Consider the following 24,956-nt stretch of genomic DNA (forward strand, 5'->3'; position numbering starts at 1 on the left):
AAAAATAGTTGAAAACAGTAAATATAGTAGAGTTATGGTCATTTTTATAATTTACAATTAATAAATGATAATACCGTAAGAAAAAAATTAATAAAATGACAAACATTAATTTTATATGAATTTTTGTTTAATAAATCTTTTTCAATAATTTATTATTACCGGAAGGAAGTTAGCGTGGAATAATTTTTTTATAATGACGTCATAGTGCTACGATTTGCATGCAAATAATTTTTTTATATTAATTATTATAAATATTGCAAAATTATATTTTTTTTTTTTAGTTAATAGAGCAAATTGAGAGCAATTGTTTGAGCAAAAAAAATTTTTGAAAAAGTGAATATTTTAAGTTTTATAGCAAAATTAAAATTTCAAAAATTAAATTTTTGAAAAATTAATTAAAAATTAACTAATAGTAATAGACCTGGAGCAATTACGGATTCTAATAGAGCATTTAAAGAGCAATTAATTGGTATATAATTTAATTAAAAAAAAAAATTATTCTACGCTAACTTCCTTCCGGTTTTATTATTTAATTAGAAAACAAAACTATACCGAAAATAATATACTACCAGATGTCGCTACTTTCAGAATCTGATCTGTATTATCATAAGTGAATAAAAAAAGATAACTTATTTTTACATCTAAGTAGTTGGTAGCAATGTTTAAAAATCGAGGGAAAGCAACAGCGTTGTAACGGCTATTATCAACAGACAACAAACTACTAACAACTTTTCTCACGCTGTATTATTCATTATTTATGTTTATGATATAAATACTCAATTAATTATCTCGGAGTTGTTTAATCAACCATTTAACTCGGAAGAACATTTATTTGGTTTCATATCTACAGAAAGTGGTAAATTAATATTTTTATTCATTTAATTAAGCATTTGTGGTTAGAGTATTGTACCACAAACTTTTCATTGTTATATTCATTTTATAACTATTCAGATCTTTATTTTTTTCAAAAAAAAAAATATCACAAAAAGTCAAATAAATTAAAAAAAATGTTAAAATTGTTAAGTTAAATAATACTTAAGTTAGCCAACGTTTTTAATTTTTTCTAACTTATTAAATTGGAACAAAAAATATTTTTTAAAAATTCCACTCCAACATAAATTCTTTCATGTTTTTTACAAATGAATTTTTTTTTTTTTTTTTAATTCTTTTATAATTTTTTCAATTAAAACAATTCTACAAATTTTTAGATGTCGGCTAATTTAATTTTCATGGTATGAGAATAATAATATTTAGCAATATTATAATTTCTCTAATTAGCTTTGAATTTTTTGAATATCTTGGAATATTGCGATTGTTTATAAATATTATTGAAATTAGCAATATCTGCTATGTTCAGTTTAATTATGAGTAAACATTTAATTTAATACAAACTAATTAATCATTAAATAATTTAATCAAATGTAAAATATTTTTATTATTATAACTATTGAATTATTCGTTTAAATTTTTTAATAGATCACAATTGATCACTAAAAAGCCAAAAATGTTATCATCGAGTGATAGTGGTAAAGGCGAATCACTGAATACTCCGAAGAGGTTTCAGAAAAAATCATTCAGCGCCTTAAGTGTAAGTTCAACCAAAAGAAATTTATTTAAATCGGATGAACGAGACAAGCATGTTAGCCATGGATCGGAGTCAGAATCTGATCTGGGGCCAATGTCACCGCTGGCTGTTACGGATAGCAGCTGCGAAAGTTCACCAGGTCGGCAATACGAGTCGCCTTTTACTACACCCGAAAAGTCACCACGTTTTTTAAGTCTCACATGGGATCGACTTCGTCCCGCGTCTTGCACTCGTGACAGCAATAGCTTGTCTCCATTCAGCTCTCTCAGAAGATTAACTCGCAACGCACGCTCGACACCGCGGCGTCGCTTTAACTTAAACTCACCTAGTAAATCATCCTCGGGCTCGAGCACACCGAGTCGTCGGCCTCTGTTCGACAATGTCATCCCCGAGACACCAAAAGACGCTAACACAAATATTCTCGATGCTTATATAGAAGACGAAATAATTCCAGAGACACCGCAGAAAGATCCAAACGATGACACGCCACACAAAGAAAATTATCATGAAGGTAAACTCATAACTCCTCTTGGTTCTGTCTGCAAACAAGCATCAATACCGCGCTTAAATAGACGTAAGTCTGTTTGTACGCAAGACTCTATTGATGGATCCTCACCGGAGCCTCTTAAAGCTGCCAAATTAGCAGCTACCAAGAGACATTTTAATGAGTCGTCATCGTCAATGCAGAGTGGCCTCAAGTTACTCAAGACTGATGAAAATTACACAATACCTAAAGCAAGAGCTTCACTATTTCCTGAAGAAAAAAGCACACCCCCGCAATTTTCAGCACTTAGTACAAAATCATTTTACAATAGCTCGAGTTGCGTTGACCAAAAACGTCACTCTTTTGGGTTTGGCTGGCGACCTGCCGAAAAAGAAACTAAAAAACGTCACAGTTTGCCGTCCCAGAAAAAATCTGGCTCTCGAAAATCACGTTTTGGTCAAATAAATGCTGGAGTGAGACATGGAATCAAAAGACCTAAAATAAAACGCCGTCTTTCTCCCAATAAATCGCTTAGTAAGAAATCCCCTGGGACGGTAAAAAATCCAGCACAAACTACCGATTCACAGGAAATTAATCAACAGAATGTTGAAGCCGACGTTCATGTTGACGCTAATATTAAAGACAGTGACAATATTCACTTAGTTTTCTATCAAGAGCAAAAAGAAAATGAGCCTATGGAAACAAATGTTGAATTAATGAAAGAAAACAAAATTCCAGCGTCGCCAGTACACGAAGATCCTAACAAAAGATTTTTTAAGACAAATAGAACATTGAAACCGCGTCATGTTGCTACTGTTACTGTCAACGACAAAATTAAATTAAAGGTTTCAGATGGTAAGATTGCTCTTAACCAGAAGAAGAGTAAGCATGTCAAAAAGAAGCCGAGGCTAGAAGAGGCACCAGTGACAATGGACGCGTCTGATTTAACGGTTGACGAGCCGACTATCGATGGAAAGGCTATTGATAAAGACGTCGTGGATTTGTTGAAAGTGTTGGAGGATGATTGGGCTGATGACGAGTATGATACTATGGAGAATTTAGCGCTGGCTAATGTCAATAATCGATCACCGATTAAAGCCAATCGTGGTGTTCGCGATGACGAAATTCTTATGTCGCCTGCTAGCGTTCTCAGTTCCATGACTTCGGAAATGAATATTAAGGATCAAGTTGTTCCTAAAGGCCAAGAGCAATCTGAGCCTGTAAATTCTGAAGCTAATCAAAAATTGTTTCCTTTGTTTACTAAAGGATACTCAAGTAATATTGAATTGTTTGAGTAAGTTAATTTTGATATTTATATTGATTATTGTTATCTACTCATGACTTATGAAATTATTTTGATTTTAGAGAGGCGAAAAAAACTGGTCGAGGTATAAAACGTCCACATGGATGGCAACTATCAACAAAACTCAATGGTGGTAGTGATCAATATCAATTGGATGTTGGGCAGAAACGTTTTGGTACAACACAATGTAATGAATGTGGTGTTGTTTATCAAATTGGTGAACCAGAAGATGAAAATGCTCATTTGATATTCCATAACAGTATTCGAAAATTACGATTCAATGTAATTTTTTATTTTATTTTGTTATTTAGTCATATTAATGATTTGTTTTTTTTTTTTTTTTTTTTTTTTTATATTAATGGTCAATATTTTGTTAAAGGGCTGGAAAAATGAACACGTTGTGTATGAAGATGAAATTACTAACAGCCGTATTATTACAATAGAACCAAATGACCCTAAACATTGCTGGAAGAAAGTCGAAGAGATCCTTGAATTGATCAATCAAGATTTAGGGTTAAATGATATTGAGATAACTAACTGCACAAATAGAAAGGTAAATATTTACATTTTTAATTTGACCTATCAATTATTTTTATCAGATTAATTAACTGTTTTAATAAATTTATACAGATTTACTTTTACATACGAAACAAGTGTATTGTTGGAGTGCTAGTTGCTGAAAGTATCAAAGAGGCTTACAAAATGATACCTGAATTGATTGATTTAGATTGTTGTGAAGAAACTCCATCGCCTGCTAAATGCGGTGTTAATGTTATATGGACTGCTCTGAGTCATCGTAGACAAGGAATTGCTAGAAAATTATTAAATATCCTTAAGTAAACATCTAATTACATTTTTTCAATATTTATCAATTAATTTAAAAATTCCATTTATTAATTTTTGTATTTTTCTTTCAGATCACATTACTTTTACGGTTACATAATGACCATAGATGACCTTGCATTCTCAACACCTTCAGTTGGAGGAAAAATATTCGCTGAAAAGTACACCGGAGCACGTAACTTCAAAGTTTATCACTAATTAATTTTATTCAAATCAACTTACTCACTTACTTTGAAAAAAAATTTTAAAGTGAGGTTTTTAAATCAAAATAACTTTTTTTTATAGATTTTTCATATGAATTCAAGTTGATTTTTGTCGTTTTTTATTTATATATATTTTTTAACTAACTTACAATAATTTTTCAAATTTTCTTCGAGCTTTACTATTAATTTATAATATTTATTTAAAAATTACTACCGTGTCATATTTTCAATTTACTATGAAAATTTTTTTTTTTATTATATCAATTAGCAATTTAGCTTGAAAATGAAAATACTACGGTCACAAATATAAATTACTAAGTAAGTTCTATCCCGTAAACTAACACGTATTTTAATATTAATTTAAACAAGAGATTATTGTTATACTCTCTCTCTCTCTCTCTCTGCTAATCAAATCAAATTGTTTTTAACTGAATGACTTATTTTTATATTTATATAACTACTTAAATAAAATTGTCAACACTTGAAAAAAAAAATCAAATGTATCAACACTTATAAATAAATTCACAATAAAAAAAAAAAACTGAAAATACTTATTGGATATAAAAATTATATTAAGTAGCTTTTATTTATTAAACAATACACAGCTTTAAATACAGTCAAGTAGAAAAGATTGCTTTTTTTAAACGTACTATAATATATATTTGATAACTCTTAACAATTGAGTCTTAAGAAAATTAAGTAGAATAGAAAATATTAAATTTTAATCAACGTCTTAATAAAGCTCGTGAATATAATAAAGAAAGATTATTATAAACATTCGTTAATTTCTGCTAAATAACGTACACAATACTAATACATATACATAAATCTAATTAACACAAAATAATATATGCAAATGAGTGGAAGACTCAGATTATTAAATCTTTAATAATCTATTTTATTAATATATTATAATATTTTATTATTATATATTTAATTATAATATATTAATACTAAAAAAGTATATCTTTAAAGCGTGTTATCACACATTTGTACTTAGTCATTAAGCAGTCTTTAAATAGCAATTGACGAATGTTTGTACATGTCTTCTGTCTTTAAATTAAAAATTTTAGTACAGAAGTTAAACTGATAGTTAAATTTTGCGTAATTAATAAAATGAATCATAATTGTTACGGCCTCGACCACCGCGGCCTCCTCCTCGTCCTCCTCGTCCACCTCTTCCACGTCCTCCGCCGCCTCCGAAAGAGTTGTTATCTCCACCACGTTCGCCGCCGTAACGACCTCCACCTCCACGAGCGTCCATACGTGCTAAATCTTTATCTTGAGCTTTACGCTCTTTCCATGCATCATAACGCTCGCACATTTGAAATAGTTCTTCAGGTACTTCCTATTAAACAATTCATTATCATTATTGAAAAAAAATTAATCAATTCATTAATTTAATCTAACTTTATGAAATTACCTGACTAGCTTCTTCTAAAATAGCGATTAGTTGCTTAGCAATAGCCCAATCACCACGAGTAACAAGACTAATACTCTCACCAGAGCGACCAGCACGCCCAGTACGGCCAACACGATGGACATATTCTTCAATATCACGAGGGAAATCATAATTGAACACAAGTCTGTAAATAATAAATATTAAAAATATTTTTCGAAATATAATTTATATAATAATAATTAATTAATTTATATAATTAATATAATATTAAAAATATTTTTTAATAAGTAAAAATTTTTATTTCACAAAATTTATCTGTAAATACTTACGTGATATCCTCAATATCAATACCACGACTAGCGACATCGGTAGCAAGAAGAATTTTTACTTCGCCAGATTTCAAGTCAGCTAGAGCTTGTTCTCGGTCCGCTTGTTCGCGTCCACCATGAATACTTTGTGCATTTACACCGCTAAGAGCAAGTTCACTAGCTAAGTCATCAACTCGCGCTTTTTTACCGAAGAAAACCATTGCTTTGTCTTTATCTCCCATACTTTGAAAGAAGTTGTGGAGCTAAATCGATAAAATACATCATTAATTAATTAATTGCCATTAAGATTAATGATCAGACTTACGGATCTGAATCAAATAACTTACTTCTTGAGTTTTTTCGGATTCATCAATAATTTTAATTATTTGTCGCACTGAATGCGTAGCAGCCAAGTCCAGAGATCCAACGTAAACTTGGATGGGGTCATTCATATACGATTTAACTAATCTTCTGACTCCATCGGGCCATGTAGCACTAAAGTAAATAAATTAATGATTAATAAAAATTCTCAAACCACATAATTAGTTATAGTAAATAAATAAATAAATACCTGGTCATAACAGTCTGACGGTCAGGACGAACATCAATCAAAGCCTTGCGAATTTGGGGCTCGAATCCCATGTCTAACATTCTGTCAGCTTCATCAAGTACAAGATAACTTATTTCGCTGACATTGAGAGTACCAGCCATCACAAGATCATTCAATCTTCCGGGAGTAGCAATCACAATATTAACTCCTTTCTCTACACTGAGGACTTGTTCTTTGCGGCTTCCTCCTCCATACAAGCAAGTGGCTTTGATACCACGGTAGCTGTACTTTTGAACTTCGCTGTAAATTTGCAGAGCTAACTCTCTAGTAGGCGCCATTATCATGACATTAGGACCGACACGTTTATCACGAGGAGTCTCTTGTCCGTCAATATGAATCAAAGCAGGTAGCAAGAACGCTAAAGTTTTTCCAGTACCTGTCTGGGCAATTCCAATCATATCCTTTCCACTCAGTAAAACCGGCCATGCTTGACACTGAATTGGACTAGGTTCTTGGAAGCCTTGCTTGCGAATCTCATCCAGAATTTCTGGATAATTACGAAACGCTTGCTCGAATGTCGTCACGGGGTTCGGGACTTTGTTGTTCTCAGGATTCTCAACATCTTCAATCATAACGCGACAGTCAATGTTATTCTTTGACTGACGGATTCGAGCCGCTTCTTCCGGAGACATGTTAGCGACTTGAGGATCTTCGATGTAGAAATTTTTCTTCAGTGGTTTCAAGTGTTTCCAGCGCTCTTGCTCGAAGTTCTTCTGCTCTTCGTTCACAGCAGCCCAATCAAAGTCACCGAAATCTAAAGGATCACGCTCTTCTTCCTGAGGCTGAGATGATTGCTGTTGTGGATCTGACTGAGGTTGGTGCCAGCTACGCTGAGTGTTTGATGGCTGCTGATAATTTTGGCTTTGAGACTGCTGATAATTTTGGCTTTGGTTTTGTTGATCGCTATCCCACCTCGCTGACCCGTAAGGTTCACGGTCATCTTGATGCTCATAAGACTGCCTGTTATTTGATCTGGAACCGTATGACTGTCTGTCATCTTGTCTTGAATCGTATGTTTGCTGTCTATCACCTTGTCGAGATCCATACGATGAATCATCGCTAGTAATATTGTTGATCAATTCCTGTGCCTTTTCTCTTGCCTCTTCACTGCCGGTTATCCTGACTGATGTTCCAATACCATCAGTGCTCTTGTCAATCTAGATTATTGCAACATTAAATCTAAACATTAACTTCTGTGATATTTTAGGCATAAAAAAATTAATTCAAATAAAAAAAAAATTACACTGATGTTAGCTCCAGATTGAGCTTGTAGATCCTTAATAGTAGCACCTTGACGACCAATGATTTTTCCAACGAATTTCTGCTGAATTTGAATCGTCACTGAATTTGAGTCTTGTCCTTGACTCCCATAGCTCGCGTTACTACCTCGAGATTCTCGTCCTTGATTGTTATCACGATTAGAATTCGTCCATTCACGGCGTTGATAACCATCTTGGTTTCCTCCTCTTCCACCTCTGCCTCCTCGTGATCTATTGTCACCCCAATTACTCATCTGAAAGGAATTAAATTATTTAAAATAAATAAAGTATTATAAAAATAATAATTTTAGATATATAATGGTTAGAATGATATAAAGGTTAGAATTTACGCGTACAGTTTTTCTAAGAATCGCAAATACGATCTGACTTAGTACATTCCTAAGCCGTTGAATTTGATAACCAAGATATGTATATACATATATAAAGAGAATACACAACAAAGAAATAAATGACATTGATTGGTCTCAAGTTCTTGTAAATTTTCGATAAAATTCCGAAATATTTGTACACTTACGTTTTTTGATAATTATTTTTATAATATTTAACAGATTAAATAAAGTTAAAAATTTTCTTATTCATGAGGAACTTTAGATATAATGGCGGTTGATGAAAAGCGCCAGTAACTATTGAAGCCGGTAAAAATACACAAGTGCCGCGGTGTGATAAACCCATCGGCCATGTGAGAACAAAAGAAAAAAAAAGACAAAGGTTTGTGCGAATGATGTGCGCATGTGCGCATTGCATATATCAAAAACAGGAAGACGGTTTTAATTCTTATCGACTGAGTTAGTTTCGTAGCGGTTACGTCTTATTCTAGTTCTACATTCTTCATACTTTCAAAATTTTTATGTAGTTATATTCCAACGGTTTTCATTTTAATAATATTAAAAATTTACTTAATATTTATATAGTTTATCAATTAATTATGTTCATAATAACATTATTGTTAAAAAATAAATTCATGCAGTGGAAAAAAAAAAAATTTAAGTGAAGTGTGTTTGAATCTCTGTACTGGTTTCAAAAATTTTTAATAAAATTTAAAAATGTTCAAGTGACTGCTAAATTTAATGTTATTAATTTTTCTAGTGACGTGGGTTGTTATTAAAAAAAAAAAAAATGTAAAGTTTTATCTTGAGAATTGTTGATAGTGATATTAAAAAATTAGTTGATCCTTAATTTTAATTCTGTTGGGTTTTACAATCTTTTGAGGTAAATATTAAATTTTTTTTTAATTCAAAGAATAATTTATTTTATTTAATAATTTATATAATCAAACCTGTGATAATTTCTTAAATAAAATATTGTTTATTATTTTTAAATTTCAGGTAAAAAAAAAAATTGTAGACTCGGTAAGTAAATATTTATATAAATTATATTAAATTCTAATTAAAGAGGAAATTAATAAGTCAAATTGTTTATAATTTTAATCATTATTTTATTACCAAACGTATTATCAGCCATATTAAAAAACGATACATAAATTGTTAAATGACAGAGTTTGGTGTTTTTAAAAGTTTTCGTTTACATTGAATCAATACTCATTAACAATTACAATTAAATATTAATTAAAAAAAAATAAATCACTAAAAGTTAATTCTATTTGAAGTTAGTATGTTTAATAAACACTGGGAATAAGATGTTGCTAATGCTTGAATTGAATTTAATCCTCAGCGCTCTGAGTAAGTCATCGCATTTAGTGCGGCAGTAATTTTTTTTTTCATTTATCGTTCAATTTTTATTACAAAATACATTCACGGAGAAAAAAATATCGTTAGAATAAGGATACGTATCGTTATTCTGACTATACGCCGTATAGTCATTTTTTTAGAGATATACGCTGTGTAGCCAATTCAGCTATACAGCGGATCATCAAAATGACGATCCATGTCATTATTTTAGCGTTACATTTAGTTAATTCAACTATACAGATTCTCACGTTAACAAAACAGTTGCCTGTTTTTACGAAACTACATATATTGACAAGAGCTATACTCTGTATGATTAAGTCAAACAAATGAATCCTCAAATCAGCAATCCGGATCGTTATTTGAAGGAAACGTCATTTGAGGATACGTTGGATAGTCATTTTAATAATATTTTTTTTTCCGTGTTTGATCAATAAAAAAAAAACCGTGTATTATCGGACTTTATGGAAGATTAAAAAAAAATTAACATTAACTTAAAAGAAAGTCACAAGATGCATATTTCAATACAAGATCGACATAATTTATCTGTTCAGTTGATTAATGACCTAAAAGATATTGTTTATCATAGCTCTTAATTATAAAAAAAAAATTTACAATATAACTGATAATCGTCAGAGTTTAAAAAACTATAATTACTTCAGTTTTTTTATTCTAATTTATTTTCCAAGTCAAGTAGATAGAGAATTAATTTATAATTGATATATTTCTAAATTTATTCAATGGACAAAAAAAATAATTATTACAGTAGATTTGACATACAGTATAATCGTTTATAAAAACAAAAATTGGATAGTACATACTTGTAGTAATCATAAATTATTATTTTCTATTCACGGAATTGAAATGATGGTTTAACTATACCACTATGTTAAAAATACTTATTATGATTGGATTGTATGATGAGTTCGTATTTTTGTCTGTACTTATTTTTTATTTTTTTTTCCGTAATATTAATAATAATAAAAATTATAATTTTAGCTTATTACCATTATTTTAAAAGATTTATGTAAATAATTGATGAAAAAGATTATTTACTTTTTCATTTTTTTACACACTTATTTTTTTTTTTTTTTAATAATGAAACGACAGGGGATCATTAATAAGGCCCTCGATCACTTCGTCTTGAACTGTAAGATGATCCACGATCATTTCCAGAGCCGTATGATGATCTATCATTAATAACATCTTCAATGAGATGTTTAGCTTTTTGTCGAGCCTCCGGAGATCCTGTTATTGTAACAGGAATGCCATCTCTGTACCCAGATTTATCAATCTAAAAATAATTTAAAATTATTATGACGTTACTTTATCCATTAAATATTTCAATTATTAACTCACTGATTAATTAATAAAATTGACTAAAAATTCAAAAAATAATTACATTAATGCGAGCATTACTCTGAGCTTGAAGATCTTTAATATTAGAACCACCACGTCCTATAATCTTACCAACATGCTGTTGCTGAATATGCATGACAGTTGTGCTAAAATATAAATAAAAAAATTTAATTAAGAATAATAATTACCCAATAAGAAAAAGAATTCCATGAAAGCTATTATAAATCCATGCCGTGTATTACCCATGAATAATATAGCTCTCAAAAAAGATACCTTTTGATTCTTTGGCAATAACAATTTGTATGAATGTATTTGAATCAATATAAATATTTATCGAACGAACGAACGAAAAGGTGGCATTATACGACATTATTTGACAAAATGAACAATTGGACAAGACAAGCATTAACTATTGAACAGATTTTGGACATTATGTTAAACATTTTGAATTTTCTTCACCTCTGTCGATCATAGTTCCCATGATAAGAACCATTACTACGTGAACCATCTCTTCCACGACTATCGCGATAAGAATTACTCCATTCTTTACGTTGATATCCACCACCATTACGTCTATCTCTACTATCACTTCCATATTTGCGATTTCCATAACCTCTGTAACTTCCACCACCTCCTCCTCCGCCGCCACCTCCTCCGCCACCGCCTCCAAATCCTCGGCGGCTTCCTCCGCCACCCCCGCTGGTACTACCAGCACCTCTAGTGCTACCTCCACCGCCTCCACTGTTACTACCACCTCCGCCACCACTTCCACTGTCGCTACGTCTCCTTCTGTTAGTATAATCGCGATTATAACTGTCACTCATTCTGAAAACAAAAAAAAATAATGAAAATTAATTTAGCATATATTTGATAATTTTTAGAATTTTTTTTTAACAAATAAATTACGGCAAAAAAATGAGAAAAAAAAATTGACATGAAGAAATTTTAAAAAATTATAAATGCAATTTTTTAAAAATAATTTTTGGAATAAATTTTTTTTTTTAATAAACTTAAAAAATTATCAAGTGACTGCTAACTTTAATGTCATAAAAAATATATTTCATTTATTTCATCATCTTTTTTTTATCCTATCTTTTTCAACCCCTTAATCATGTTTAATGGCAAAAAAAAGAGCCATTTTTTTTTTTTTTTTTTTTTTTATAGTAAGTATGAAAATATTTCGAAATTAATTTAGATACTCCAAAAATATTTTTTTCCCAGTATGCATTTTGTTTATAAAAAGTGAGATGCTATTGGATATCGGCTATTTTCAGTATCATTAAATTTAATATTATAAATTAAATAAATTATTTCTCCATTAAATATTACGCATTATTGATCTTATATTTATTGATTTCATAAATTTTTAAATGTTTGTGGTTATTTGTAGCAACATAACCCGGTATAGCCATTATGACTATCTGTGATCGCACGGATAATTGATAAAATTTTCAACAGGAGGAATAAAACCGAAACGTAACTAAAAATTAAATTTATGAAATAATAAAATTAAAAAATAAATAAATAGTATCTGTAAACTTATAAAAACGTACTTACTTGATAAATAAAATCAATAAAGTGACTTAGAATCAAATATATAGCAGTTTAGGTGACGATGCTGATGATGGTGGTGATAGACGTTAAAATTTTTTTCACAGCTTTGTATTAATATAAATGGAGACTCGCGATGGTGGATGGTTAGTAATGGTTGGTCGTTGGTTGTTGGTAGTTGTCGTCGTCGCCGCCAAAGTTGACGTTGTCGTTGAGAAGAAGCTTCGGGTTTTGGGTTTAGACTTGGAACTTTAAGCCGCGGTTGCAATTGCTCCTGCGCCTCTATTCTAACCACTCACAGCTGGACACTTCTTGTACTCACAGTACTCACTAGTATCAAGTGTATTGCTATAGTGTCTTATACAAAGAATTCTAATAATTCCTGGATATAAAAATTTATGTCCAATGGGTTACAAGGAAAACAATTGCCGCCATTTTTTGCCGAAAAGCCGGTAATGGAAACTTAAGGTGCATTTACAATTGTTTATTCGTTAGAGTGATTAATATTTTTTGTTTATTGTTATTATAAACAACTTGTCAACTAATAATTGTCTTTATTTTTCTTGCGATTAAAATCACTTGTGTTAAAAAATTTAAAAAGACTTTTTAATGTTAAATAAATAAATTAATTATTAAAATTATAGTGATGAATGAATAAATTAATTAATTAATAAAATTATTAAATAAATAATAAAAATCTAAAATGTCAAAAAAAAAGAAAAAAATAGAAGCTTGGGCTGAAAATGGATTGGAAGATTGGGTAAGTAAATTTATTTATTTATTTATTATTTTAATAAATTATTAATTAAAATGAATGACACTGAAGTTGACAGACATTATAAATTTTTTTAGAATTTTATAGCGATTAAATTATTATAAAAAAAAAAATTTTATTAAAAAATTCCACGTGTGAAAATTAATAAAAATTACAAGTGAAAATTTTTAGAAGAATTTTATTGTTGTAATTGATTTGTTAAAAAAAAATTTTAAATTGACAACTGATGGCTAACTTTAGTATTATTAAAATGATTATAAATGTTTTTTAGGGGTCGTATATGGCAGCAAAAAAAGCCAAGTTAGAAGAACAATTTGAGGAGGCTGCTGTCACTGAATTTACGGAGGCAACAAAATTGTTTGAAGGAATAGCGATATTTGTCAATGGTTACACACATCCATGTACTGATGATTTGAAGCGATTGATGATGGAACATGGGGGTACTTATCACCATTATTTGCGCTCTGGAAGAACGACACATCTAATTGCTTCTAATTTACCGTACAGTAAAATAATTATGTATCGCAAAAGTAAGAATCCACTCCCGCTTTGTAAACCCGAGTGGATTACGGACAGTATCAAAGCTAATAAACTGCTAGATTGGAGGCCTTATTTGCTATACTCGACTACATCGGTTACACAGCCGCAATTAAATTTCAAAAATGATAATCAGGAATCCCTTGCCACAGCGAGCTCTAATCAGCCGATTAAAAATTTAGCTGTTGATACAGATGAGAAAGCGGTTGATTGTGACAGTAATAAAGTTAAAGATCAAGAATTTTATGACAGTATGCCAGGTCCTTCAAATTGTAAACCGAGTTCTACATCTAATAATGAAAATTTAAAAGGTAGTAATAATATTCATAAGATACGTAATGGCACAGCATTATGTTCTAAAAATGATGAATTTATTACTGAATTTTATAATAATTCTCGTCTGCATCATATATCAACAATGGGAGCAACGTTCAAAGAATATGTTAATGAATTACGTGCTAAAAATACTGGTTCGTATCCTGGATTCGATTGTTTGAAAAAGTTGAATCTTGATGATAAATTAGTTAAAGAGAAAAATTCAGATGAGTGTAATGATTCTGATTCTGACGAATCGATATTTAATAGCGAGCGTATTTCTGCAATAAAAGCTCAAAAAGAACAAAACAAAATAGATGATCTGAAGGATGACAGTGATTCAGAGGAAGATTTATTTGACTTAGATAAGCCTACACCGAAAAGAAAATCACTGAAACCCAAAGAAGATAATAAATTTGTGATAATGCACATTGATATGGATTGCTTTTTTGTATCCGTAGGTTTAAGAAATAAACCAGAGTTAAAAGGATTGCCCATTGCCGTAACTCATGCTCGTGGAAATAGACCAACCTCCACAAATAGTAATAATAATAATAATAAAGATGAAGAATTTTTGTCCATGGCAGAAATAGCATCTTGTTCGTATGAAGCAAGAAAATTAGGAATTAAAAACGGTATGTTTTTAGGACAAGCATTGAAGCTATGTCCCAATTTAAAAACAATAAAATACGACTTTGAAGGGTACAAACAAGTGTCTTATATTCTTTACAATACTGTGGCTTCATACACTCTGAATATTGAAGCGGTGAGCTGCGATGAAATGTATGCAGATGTTACTAAAATAATGACTGAGTGTAATCTAACACCTGAAGAATTTGCTGGCATAATACGAAAGGAAATAAAAGACAAAACTGGTTGTCCTGTATCGACTGGGTTTGGAGGTAATAAACTGCAAGCTCGTTTGGCTACTAAACGTGCCAAACCTGACGGACAATTTTATTTAACAAGTAGTAAAGTCAAGGATTACATTAGCAGCATTGGTGTGAGGGAATTACCGGGTGTAGGATACTCAACGATGCAATCGTTAAAGAAAATGAATATTAAAACTTGCTCAGATTTGCAAGAGATTCCGTTGATTGTTTTGCAAAAGGAGTTTGGTAAGAAAACCGGTGAGCTTTTGTACAGCATGTGCAGAGGAATAGACACCACCAAATTAAATATTGAGCATGTAAGAAAATCTGTGTCCGCTGAAGTTAATTACGGGATACGTTTTGATGACGACAATGATGCAAGAGAGTTTTTAAAAAAATTGTCCCAAGAAGTTTGCACAAGATTATCGAGAATCAATGCGAAAGGACGATGCATTACGTTAAAATTGATGGTGAGAGCCAAGAATGCCCCGAAAGAAACAGCTAAATTTATGGGTCATGGAATCTGTGACAATTTTACTAAGTCTAAAAATTTCATTTCTGCCATTGATGATGAGGTTGTTGTCACCAGAGAGGTATTGGGGCTGTGGGAAGTGATGCAGCAGCCGGCTAATGATATACGAGGCATTGGCATTCAGATATCGAGACTGGAGATGTTGAAAAAAAATGCTGATACTTATATGATGAAATTTGTTGCTAAAGCTAAGCAGGCTGGTAATCAAGATAAGGAAGATAAAAATTTTGGAGGAAATTCTAAAGACACTGATAAATGTTCTGATATTGGGAATAAGTGTCAGAATTCAGTAAATATTGTTGATAAAAATAGTAAAGATATTAATAAAAAAAATAAAGTCAAGCCACTAGGTTTAAAGGCGTTTTTTACAGCAACAAAACCGAATGTTAAAAATTTTAAACCAGTTGATAATTTTCCAACTTCTACGGAAATTGACAAGGCTGTGTTGAATGAATTACCTGAGGATATTAAAATGGAGATATTAAATTACCATAAAATTGAACCTGGTACTTCGGTGGATGGTAAGAATAATGAGGGTGATGTAAAGTTAATGAAAACGTTGGGTAATGCAGAAGTAAAAAATAAACCAACTGTTGAAGTTGACGTTGAGGATAAAAATAAAATTTTAGTGCAAGGGTCACAAGGGATTGATGAATCAGTATTAACAGAATTACCGGAAGACATAAGAAATGAAATTCTGGCTACTAAGCCGATTGTTAAAAAAAAGTCAGTTCAAGAAATAGACAAAAATTATTTTAAACAGGTAAAACCTGGTAAATTTAGTAAAACAAAATTACCCGAGGTACAAGAACTTGATATGCAGGTACTGATTGAACTGCCAGATGATATAAGAAATGAGATAATGAATCATTATAAGTCAAGTAATGGGCAGGATGAAGCGGAAGCTGGAGTGAGTGGGATGGCTCAAGACGGTGGAAATGAAGAGAGATCGGTTGAAAGTAATCAAAGGAGATTAATTGATGAAACGAATTTTACTTTTTCGCAAGTTGATCCCGAGTTTCTTGCAGCACTGTCTGAGGACATGAAACAAGACGTCAAAATGTACTGTCTGAGCAAGAAGAGAGAAAAAGAACGCAAGAAAAATGGTAATGAGCAAATTCATTTGCCGATTCCGATTCGCGCAAGCAATGAGGTAAAACCTAAGCGTGGTCGCAAGCCTAAAAAATTTATTCTGAACAGCAATAATAGTAATAGTGTAAAGACTAATAAAAATAATAATAATAACAATGTGCAAAATAATAATAATAAAATTGTATCTAAAGCCAAAGAAGTTAAAATAAATGGTAATCTTGATGAAAAAAATTTAATGATAAAACGCAGAAGCTTTTTAGAAAATGAAATAAATATATTGTCTAATGAAATTAGAGTTAATGATAGACGTGAAGCTATCAAGTCTCATCAATCAGTATTCCGTGGTCGCAGTGTCAAGTCATATGAACATCAAGAGATGTTGAATAATTTAGTAAATTATTTATTTAGTCTTCCATTGCTTCAGGTAATTTATTACTCAATAATTGAATAAAAAATTATTTAATGTTTAATTTTATTATATTATTTAATAATAATCAACTCATTTCTTAACTTTAATTAATTTTTAATTTTCTCTTTAAGGTAAAAAATCATTTACAAGCATGGATTTTAAACTCGCCATATGCTAATGAAATAGATATATTATCGATAGCTACATTTCTTAGTATGCTCCCAATTGAAAAACGTATTGAAGACTTGCATATATTAATGAAAACAATGTACAGGTAATTAATTATGTATATAAAAATTAAAAATATTATGTATAAATAAAGTATTTAATTAATTTAAATAAAAACATAAATTAAAAAATAACACGAAAATGTAATAGGATTTTTTTTTTTCATTTACTTTTTTAAAGTAGTTCGTAATAAACAAAAGTGGTATCATGATAGTAAAAATTACATTATTAATAATAATAATAATAATAATAATAATAATAATAATAATAATAACTAATTAATCAATAATAATAATAACTACATGTTTGTTTGTTTTAGATGTATGACCAAAAGTGGAAGTTGTGTTTGGCATGAAACATATAGGAAAACTGTTGAGCACGTTCAACATTATATGCAAATAGAGTACAATAGTAATTTATTATTACCATTGATAAGATGTAACCGCCGCGAATGCAAAAAGTGATTGATTCATTAACTTATTAATTAATCGATCATGCTATATTTATAATTATTATATATGATAGTGAGTGTGTGTGTGACGTAAATTTGTTATTGTTATTACCTTTATTTTAAATCATTATTTTTATATTTTTTAAACTCTTGTTTTGAATAAATTATTATTTTATACAATTGACCTAATAGAAACATATTTACAAGCAAACATGATACTTACCTTCGACCTTAATGTACACAATACCACCATTTCATTTTTTTTTACATGTAATGACAAATCATGCGTGTTGGTTTTTAGTTATTTTTCATTCATTTATGTATATATAATTAAACGTAGCAAAAGGAGCAGTGCGTAATTCAGTGATGATATAACTATAGACTCCCTTTAACTCATAATATCTCCATATATATAAATCAGTAATAATTTCATAAACGTATCGATTCGTAAAACTTTTTTCTTTTTTTTAATAGATATAATTTTTTAGTTTGTTTTTTTTTCTTTAAATATAGTTTTTTTGCTTTATATCTGATTCGTTACGCGCAAACGGGTGGTGAAAAAATATAAAGGAGTAAGTCGAAAAGTAAGTGTCTATTACTCCCATTCGGTGGTACCAGGTGGTTTTGATGATAAATCGTAAAGAACGCGTGATATCCCTGGTACTGTTGAAATTTCGGCAATCATTTTTTTAATAACCTGTTTAAACAGAAATTAATAATAGATTAACTCAAGTATAAACTATTAAGGGGGTATTCTGGTCTAGAAGCATTAAATTTCAGGTAATTTTTAAAGTGCCGTAAAAAAAAGGCAATCAATATTTTTACTATCCATTTTTTATAAGTTATTTATTAACATTATAAGAATACAGAAAAAAATTAAAAAAGTTGAAAATTCAAAAAATGATTATGCCCACGATCGATTCCAACCTTCCTAGCAACCAGAAACAAAAAAATAAAAAAGATTATTAATCTAAAGTAATGTCGCTATGGTTGGAACTAGTGTCATCCCTAAATTTCAATTTTTACTATTTTTAAAAAATTCGAAAAAGTAAAAAAAAGTGGTAAAAAAATGTTTTTTTTTTTTTTTTTAGTCAGTCGCCATTTAATGATCCAATCATAGCGACATTTACTATAGATTAATAATCTTTTTTATTTTTTTTTGTTTCCGATTGCTAGGAGGGTTGGAATCGTGGGTATCGTCATGTGCCAATTTTTTGAGACCCTCTTACTTCATCAGCTGTTAATTTTTTGAATTTTCAATTTTTTTTATTTTTTTCTGTATTCTTATAATGTTAATAAATAACTTATAAAAAATGGATGGTAAAAATATTGATCGCCTTTTTTTTACGGCACTTTAAAAATTACCTGAAATTTCATGCTTCTAGACCAGAATACCCCCTTAAATTGTTAATATAACAATTTTTTATCTATATGATAATAATTAAAATATAAAGAACAATGCTTACATGTATTGGCAATTGATTGCCAGGTATAGCCGGTGTACCAGTCATAAAATCACTTGAACAGAAAGGCCTAAGTACAACAGAACGTTGACACGAAGGCACCCGAGATGCAGCATCTCGATCAAAATGTATAGGAATCAGTACAACTGGCATCTGACTGATTCCATTTATACAATTATTTGACACTAGTACTTGATTAGCCAAGTGATCGGCTTGTCGGAGTGTCGAGATAACGTTTGAGGTGAGATGCGTTGGTGTAATGTCTGTTATTGGATGCTGAACTATTGGCCCAAATATATAACAAATACGATTCACGTTGTGACACACGCGAGGGATCAGTCTTGCTAGGAATAATAAATCTTCCCAGACTACATTCTCTAGTGGCAGTTCCTTATCTGGCTCAGGTCCCTGACACGACAGTCCGACCACGTAACTATAACTTCTTCGGTCGCCCTTTGGAAAATAAAATCAACATTTAAAACTTTTCTTCATATTTATTACTTCCCAAGCGGCACAAAAATTTTTTTAGTGATGTTTTGTTTAATTTAAGTTGACAATTTTTAATTTCTGACTTCTTGTTAAATAAAATCTCTCAAAAAGTCAAAAATTTTTTTTGTGACCTTGGGTTATTACCTACTAAGAAAGTATTAATAAAATATTTACTTGTACTCCAACACTGCGTATTGGTAACAATGTCGCAGCAATGTGATTTTCACTGGATACTCTGCGTAAATGTTGCCGTTCAGATTCACTTGTTGCACTTTCAACACGATTTAATAGTGCGTGTTTTTTTTGGAGCATTTGCTCATATTCAGCCATTATTTTTACGATTACCTAAATAAAAAAAAATTTTTTTACAGATCTAAATAAATCTTTATCAGATCAAAACAAGTCTATTGAATTTTATTATCACTTTAAACTTTTAACCTTTGATAATTATGTTGAAATACGATAAAAAAAAATATTATTATGACATTAACATAAATATCAATGTAATAATAATAAATTATAATTTATTGTTAAAGAATGAATTTTTTCTAAATATTACCTGAGTTTCAGAAAAATCTTTGTCCATATAAGGTTCATCAGCACATAGAATACGTATTGCTAAACCAGGACCAGGAAACGGATGTCGTTGAACGAGAGGGGCTGGTAATCCTAGATCACATCCAATCTGTCTCACTTCATCTTTGTGAAAATCTTTAAGCGGTTCTACAACTCGTCCTTGAGACCTTAAAGCTCTCACAAGTTCACTGTCATTGTGGTGTGTTTTAATAGCATCAGCTTTACCTAATTAAATAAATAAGAAAAATAAATTATAAATAATTAATTCAGTATTGTTAATTAGTAAAACATACCACTGGCAAGTGCGCTGGCACTTTCAATAAGGTCGGGCCTCAGCGTACCCTGTCCTAGAAAAACTTGTTCAGGCTTCAATCCCATTTCCGTCATTGCGTCGTTGGCAACGCGGACAAACACATCACCAATTATTTTACGTTTTTCCTCAGGGCTTGTTGTCTGACACAGCATTTTAGTTATTCTAATTCTCGGGCCAATAGCCGTAACGCCTATGCCCTTATTGTTGGCAATGTTTGTCGGTAATACATGATCAAGAGGCACTGAAGTAGTACCTTCCATAAAATTATGAGTTGCATTTATAACACGCAACTTTACTCCCAATTCGGCTAGACTCTGTTCAACAAAGGGTGTCTCGCCTTTGCGCATAAATCCATTATTAATATGTAAAGGTATTACTTGCTCTTTACTCAATGCTTTATGTAATAATGCCGCGCATACTGTTGAATCAACTCCTCCGCTCACAAGCAACTGTAATTATTTAAATTTAATTGTTTAAATATCAATAACTCATTTTCAAATTTTAGTCATTTTTATCAGATTATTTTATTTGAATTGTAATAGGTATTACAATTAACTATAAACAAATAAAATTTTTTTTCATTAAATAATGACTTTTGTTAAATTGCACTGTACTTTTTTAACTATTGACGTTTTTAAAGATATAAGCTCATCCCGATGTTACACTCATCAAGAGCTTTCATTTAAGTACCCACATTGCATTTTGATATATTTTTCATATATACATATATGTAATATATATAAATATATGAAAAATTGATGTGGGTACTTAAATGAAAGGTCTTGATGAATGTAACATCGGGATGAGCTTATATCTTTAAAAATGTCAATAGTTCACAAGATACAACGTCATTTCTTAAATATGTATCTAGAGATAGAGCATTTTCGAATGCAGCCTTAATACTTATCATCAGATTAAAACTTTTCCAACGATACCAAATTTAACTATAAAAACCTATTTTATCATATAAATACACTGGCCACAAAATTTTGCTTATTCTTTTAATAATATATATTAATTTAACTTACCAGTACTTTATTGTTACCAACAGTATCTTTAATATACTGGATGCATTGTGCCTCCCGGTCATGCATCGTATAGTTGCCCGTTAACCCAGCAACACCAAACAAAAAGTTATGTAGAATTTGTTTTCCGTTTGGCGTTAAATCAACTTCGGGATGAAATTGTACCCCGTACAAGTTCATCTTATCACTGGATATTCCAACGATAAAGTTTGTTGATTTTGCCGTAGCGCGAAAACAATCAGCAACCCTATCGATACTATCTCCATGCGTTAATAAAACTAACTGATCTTTTTCTAAACCTCTGTTGAAAATAATTAACACTTTTATTAGTTATTCTGTAAGCGATATGATTATAAACTGTGAACTTAGAAATAAAAAGCAATTACTTGAATAGAAGACACTTGGAGTCAACTTCTATGGAAAATTGTCCATCTTCACGGCCTTCTTTCCTCTGAACTGTGCCTCCAAATTCCTTATTCATCATTTGCATCCCATAGCAAATCCCCAGTACTGGAATACCTATTCGGAAAATATCACCGTCATATCTCGGTGCATCTTCTGCGTAAACAGAACTGGGTCCTCCGGAAATGATAATAGCCCTATTTAAAAAAAATTAATCATTAGTAATAAATAAAATATAAATAAAAAATTTATAAGTGATTAATAAATAATTACTTGTATCCCTTTTCTTTAAGGGTAAATGCTGGAGTATCCAATGGCAATATTTCACATTGTACATTCAACTCTCGTACTTTGCGATCAATTACCTTCCCATATTGGGCACCTGCATCGAGAATAGCAACTCTCTCATCGCTGTTAACTAATGTCATAGTGACATCTTCGGCTCCATTGTTACGCTCTTGATGGAGTCCATCCGTTGTCTTATCCATTTTACGTTTTGTTGTTATTATTTTTATTTACTATTTTATTTTAAATATCCAACGCCAGTAATTTGTCCACTGCCCGGTTAATAACACCAACCCTATTTTTAAAAACAACAAATTCTTAATATTAAAAATTTTAATTCAACAATTTTTCAAGTAAAAAATAATAATATAAATCAAATATCAAATTTCATTTATTGATAACTATAAATTGTAAGAAAATTAATTTTAAAAACGGTGTAATTGATACGCTTGGGGTAACTCAAGAACTTTAGGTATATACGTGTGTATACATATATATGTGTGTAAAATATTAAATATAAAGAAAATTTCACCATAAAAATGTAAGAATTTTTTTTTTTTTTTTTTAATGTGTATTACAATAAATATTTTTATTATTATTAGAAATATTTAACCAAGAAATTGGAGTGATTAAAAATTTTAATTAACAAGGTTGAAAATAATTTTAGTAAAAAAATAGCCATTGTGAATTTGAAGCAATGCATGAATAATATCCATGACACGTCACGGAGAATAATATTATAAGTAAAATATTATATACCTGGATGTAATTACAAGTATATATATATTAATTATAAAAGTGGTAATGTGGGTATTTAATAAGGATAGTAACGACTGACCGGGCGTGCAATGATAATAGAGCACGTTTTGGAATACGTGCTGAGCAGTAGCAGAAGCAGCAGCAGCAGCAGCACAGTATCCACTAATTTGTGTGAGTAGTATACATATATATGTATATAAAAATATATGTATTGTATATTAATTATTAATTTGTTTAGTTGATATTTAGTGGAGCAGTTTGTGTGGGCGGGTTTTTTATGGCGTGAGAATGGTAATTATTGGCACTTACCGATTGTAATGAGACGGCGAAATGTCTTGGAGATGTGTATAATCAATTATTAAAAAAATGAATTACAATAAAAGAGAATTGTCGGACCACACTGAACGAGGCGGCCATTCATCGCCAGAGCTATTCCACTGACAATAAAACAGTATGAGTATGAGGTGGGTACAGAAGGGTAATATGTATATCAATATATCTATATGTCGCGCCCGCTGTGAAATATGTGTGAGCTTGGCTTGCGTGGTAAGTGCAGAGCTAGCTTGTCGCGATTTTAGCGCCGTTGGAATTTTTTTTTATCGCCGGCCTTTGGCGGGTTTTTTTGAAATTGAAATAAAGTATGATAATAAAGTTAGCCGACGTTTTTAATTTTGCTTCATTTATTAAATTAGGACTAAAAAATATATTTTTTAGACTGCACTTACCATTTTCTAATTTTTAAAAAAATTCCACATGTAAAAAATTTTAAAAATAATGCACGCATTTTTTTTATTCTAATTTAATTAATAAATTTTTGTCATTTAACTATTTTATAAATATCTTTTTAAACTAGATTTGTTTAATTAACTATTATTCACATTCACAATTTAAAAATTTGTCATTTCAAATTTGTTATGTAAAAAAAAATTAATTTAGGATAATTAATTAATTTTTAATTTTTAAATTTTAAGTTTTTAAGTATTCGGCCCTAGCGTGTTAGGCTCGTTTGAATAATTTGATCTAGTTGAATAATTTTAATGTATATATTGCTCAAATTCAAAATTAATGTTATTAGTTAAATTATAATGATTACAGTGATTAAAAGTTAACTTTTTCTTTCATATAACGAGTTTTTAATATTACTAAATTTACAAAAATTAATAATTCAAATTGTACCTGATTAAATTGTTGATATTATTCGTTGGTATGTTTTGATTTATTCTTGACGTAATTTAATTTAAATTGACTTTACAAAACTATTTAATTTTACTTTTCCACGTGGTTTCAAAAACTTAGTAAAACTTTAGACGATGTTAACACTATGACGTCTAGAACAACGAGAGAGATCTTTAATGAAAATCCTAAAAGTATCGAATTTTACGGCGTTACCAATTTCCACTAATTGGGCGAAACCATGTCCAATTATTTGTCTATTTTTGTCTATTTTCTTGGTCCCTTACCCTCTCTCTTTTAAAATTGTCTACAATGTCACATGAGTCTTCTCTATTTGGATCAGAGTGCAATATCGTTTTCTCACTTACTCCTATGTTCTATTATTCATCTATGTGTTTGTGTATACGTAAGCGCATTTACGCTTAGACAACGACATACATTAAATTATTTATTTAAAACGTATAAATAAATATGTACTTGAATCTAGCATCTCTGATGTATTTTAAATTTACTTATTTATTTGTAGAAATATTTCTATTTTTATCATTTTATAAATTTGTTGTATTATTTTAGAATTTAATTGTTTAATATTTGTTTATTTTAAATTGTTCAACAATCAAATTCCATTTTTTATTTAAGTTCATTTG

At 30.2% G+C, this 24,956-nt stretch overlaps 5 protein-coding genes across 8 annotated transcripts; 2 read left to right on the forward strand and 3 right to left on the reverse strand.

Moving 5' to 3' along the window:
- Positions 1–562: 562 nt before the first annotated feature.
- Positions 563–4,489, forward strand: LOC123261174 (N-acetyltransferase ESCO2). The gene is made up of 6 exons (XM_044722692.1): positions 563–856; positions 1,477–3,363; positions 3,435–3,654; positions 3,752–3,925; positions 4,003–4,208; positions 4,290–4,489. Exons 2-6 carry the CDS (start codon positions 1,505–1,507, stop codon positions 4,411–4,413), a joined length of 2,583 nt encoding a protein of 860 aa, XP_044578627.1. The 5' UTR covers positions 563–856; positions 1,477–1,504; the 3' UTR covers positions 4,414–4,489.
- Positions 4,490–4,977: 488 nt separating this feature from the next.
- LOC123261182 (probable ATP-dependent RNA helicase DDX43) lies at positions 4,978–8,695 on the reverse strand. Of its 2 annotated transcripts, none has more exons than XM_044722713.1 (7): positions 8,533–8,695; positions 7,982–8,251; positions 6,700–7,895; positions 6,476–6,623; positions 6,150–6,391; positions 5,842–6,004; positions 4,978–5,766 (listed from the first exon to the last, which is right to left on the reverse strand). In XM_044722713.1, exons 2-7 carry the CDS (start codon positions 8,249–8,251, stop codon positions 5,527–5,529), a joined length of 2,259 nt encoding a protein of 752 aa, XP_044578648.1. In that variant the 5' UTR covers positions 8,533–8,695; the 3' UTR covers positions 4,978–5,526. The 2 variants fall into 2 exon arrangements, with proteins under 2 accessions (XP_044578648.1, XP_044578640.1); XM_044722705.1 differs by lacking the exon at positions 8,533–8,695 and adding an exon at positions 8,354–8,512.
- Positions 8,696–10,408: 1,713 nt separating this feature from the next.
- LOC123261228 (rRNA 2'-O-methyltransferase fibrillarin-like) lies at positions 10,409–12,872 on the reverse strand. Its single transcript, XM_044722779.1, has 4 exons — positions 12,620–12,872; positions 11,522–11,887; positions 11,106–11,208; positions 10,409–10,997 (listed from the first exon to the last, which is right to left on the reverse strand). The coding sequence occupies exons 2-4, from the start codon at positions 11,884–11,886 to the stop codon at positions 10,821–10,823; spliced, it is 645 nt and encodes a 214-aa protein (XP_044578714.1). The 5' UTR covers position 11,887; positions 12,620–12,872; the 3' UTR covers positions 10,409–10,820.
- A 357-nt stretch (positions 12,873–13,229) lies between these two features.
- LOC123261235 (DNA repair protein Rev1) lies at positions 13,230–18,295 on the forward strand. The gene is made up of 4 exons (XM_044722791.1): positions 13,230–13,373; positions 13,660–17,160; positions 17,277–17,419; positions 17,693–18,295. Exons 1-4 carry the CDS (start codon positions 13,317–13,319, stop codon positions 17,835–17,837), a joined length of 3,846 nt encoding a protein of 1,281 aa, XP_044578726.1. The 5' UTR covers positions 13,230–13,316; the 3' UTR covers positions 17,838–18,295.
- A 31-nt stretch (positions 18,296–18,326) lies between these two features.
- On the reverse strand, positions 18,327–23,611 carry LOC123261245 (GMP synthase [glutamine-hydrolyzing]). Of its 3 annotated transcripts, none has more exons than XM_044722802.1 (9): positions 23,446–23,611; positions 22,366–22,672; positions 22,077–22,289; positions 21,694–21,991; positions 20,646–21,114; positions 20,336–20,577; positions 19,951–20,121; positions 19,291–19,740; positions 18,327–18,521 (listed from the first exon to the last, which is right to left on the reverse strand). In XM_044722802.1, exons 2-9 carry the CDS (start codon positions 22,578–22,580, stop codon positions 18,420–18,422), a joined length of 2,160 nt encoding a protein of 719 aa, XP_044578737.1. In that variant the 5' UTR covers positions 22,581–22,672; positions 23,446–23,611; the 3' UTR covers positions 18,327–18,419. The 3 variants fall into 3 exon arrangements, with proteins under 3 accessions (XP_044578737.1, XP_044578747.1, XP_044578755.1); XM_044722812.1 differs by lacking the exon at positions 23,446–23,611 and adding an exon at positions 23,137–23,280; XM_044722820.1 differs by lacking the exon at positions 23,446–23,611 and adding an exon at positions 23,216–23,276.
- Positions 23,612–24,956: the final 1,345 nt, after the last annotated feature.

This window comes from Cotesia glomerata, linkage group LG1 (assembly GCF_020080835.1).
Source record: "Cotesia glomerata isolate CgM1 linkage group LG1, MPM_Cglom_v2.3, whole genome shotgun sequence".
In the NCBI taxonomy this organism is placed as follows: Eukaryota; Metazoa; Arthropoda; class Insecta; order Hymenoptera; family Braconidae; genus Cotesia; species Cotesia glomerata.

Coding starts and splice junctions, on each gene's coding strand:
- LOC123261174 (XM_044722692.1), top strand. CDS start 1,505: ATGTTATCATCGAGTGATAGTGGTAAAGGCGAATCACTGAATACTCCG. Junction 3,364..3,434: donor AGTAATATTGAATTGTTTGA/GTAAGTTAATTT, acceptor TTTTGATTTTAG/AGAGGCGAAAAAAACTGGTC. Junction 3,655..3,751: donor TTCGAAAATTACGATTCAAT/GTAATTTTTTAT, acceptor ATTTTGTTAAAG/GGCTGGAAAAATGAACACGT.
- LOC123261182 (XM_044722705.1), bottom strand. CDS start 8,473: ATGTCATTTATTTCTTTGTTGTGTATTCTCTTTATATATGTATATACA. Junction 6,392..6,475: donor AATCCGAAAAAACTCAAGAA/GTAAGTTATTTG, acceptor TTATCGATTTAG/CTCCACAACTTCTTTCAAAG. Junction 5,767..5,841: donor TTTTAGAAGAAGCTAGTCAG/GTAATTTCATAA, acceptor ATTGTTTAATAG/GAAGTACCTGAAGAACTATT.
- LOC123261228 (XM_044722779.1), bottom strand. CDS start 11,886: ATGAGTGACAGTTATAATCGCGATTATACTAACAGAAGGAGACGTAGC. Junction 11,209..11,521: donor GGGAACTATGATCGACAGAG/GTGAAGAAAATT, acceptor TTTATATTTTAG/CACAACTGTCATGCATATTC. Junction 10,998..11,105: donor AGAGTAATGCTCGCATTAAT/GTAATTATTTTT, acceptor AATTATTTTTAG/ATTGATAAATCTGGGTACAG.
- LOC123261235 (XM_044722791.1), top strand. CDS start 13,317: ATGTCAAAAAAAAAGAAAAAAATAGAAGCTTGGGCTGAAAATGGATTG. Junction 13,374..13,659: donor AAAATGGATTGGAAGATTGG/GTAAGTAAATTT, acceptor AATGTTTTTTAG/GGGTCGTATATGGCAGCAAA. Junction 17,161..17,276: donor TTAGTCTTCCATTGCTTCAG/GTAATTTATTAC, acceptor TTTCTCTTTAAG/GTAAAAAATCATTTACAAGC.
- LOC123261245 (XM_044722802.1), bottom strand. CDS start 22,580: ATGGATAAGACAACGGATGGACTCCATCAAGAGCGTAACAATGGAGCC. Junction 20,122..20,335: donor AAGATTTTTCTGAAACTCAG/GTAATATTTAGA, acceptor TTTTTTATTTAG/GTAATCGTAAAAATAATGGC. Junction 18,522..19,290: donor GCAATCAATTGCCAATACAT/GTAAGCATTGTT, acceptor CTGTTTAAACAG/GTTATTAAAAAAATGATTGC.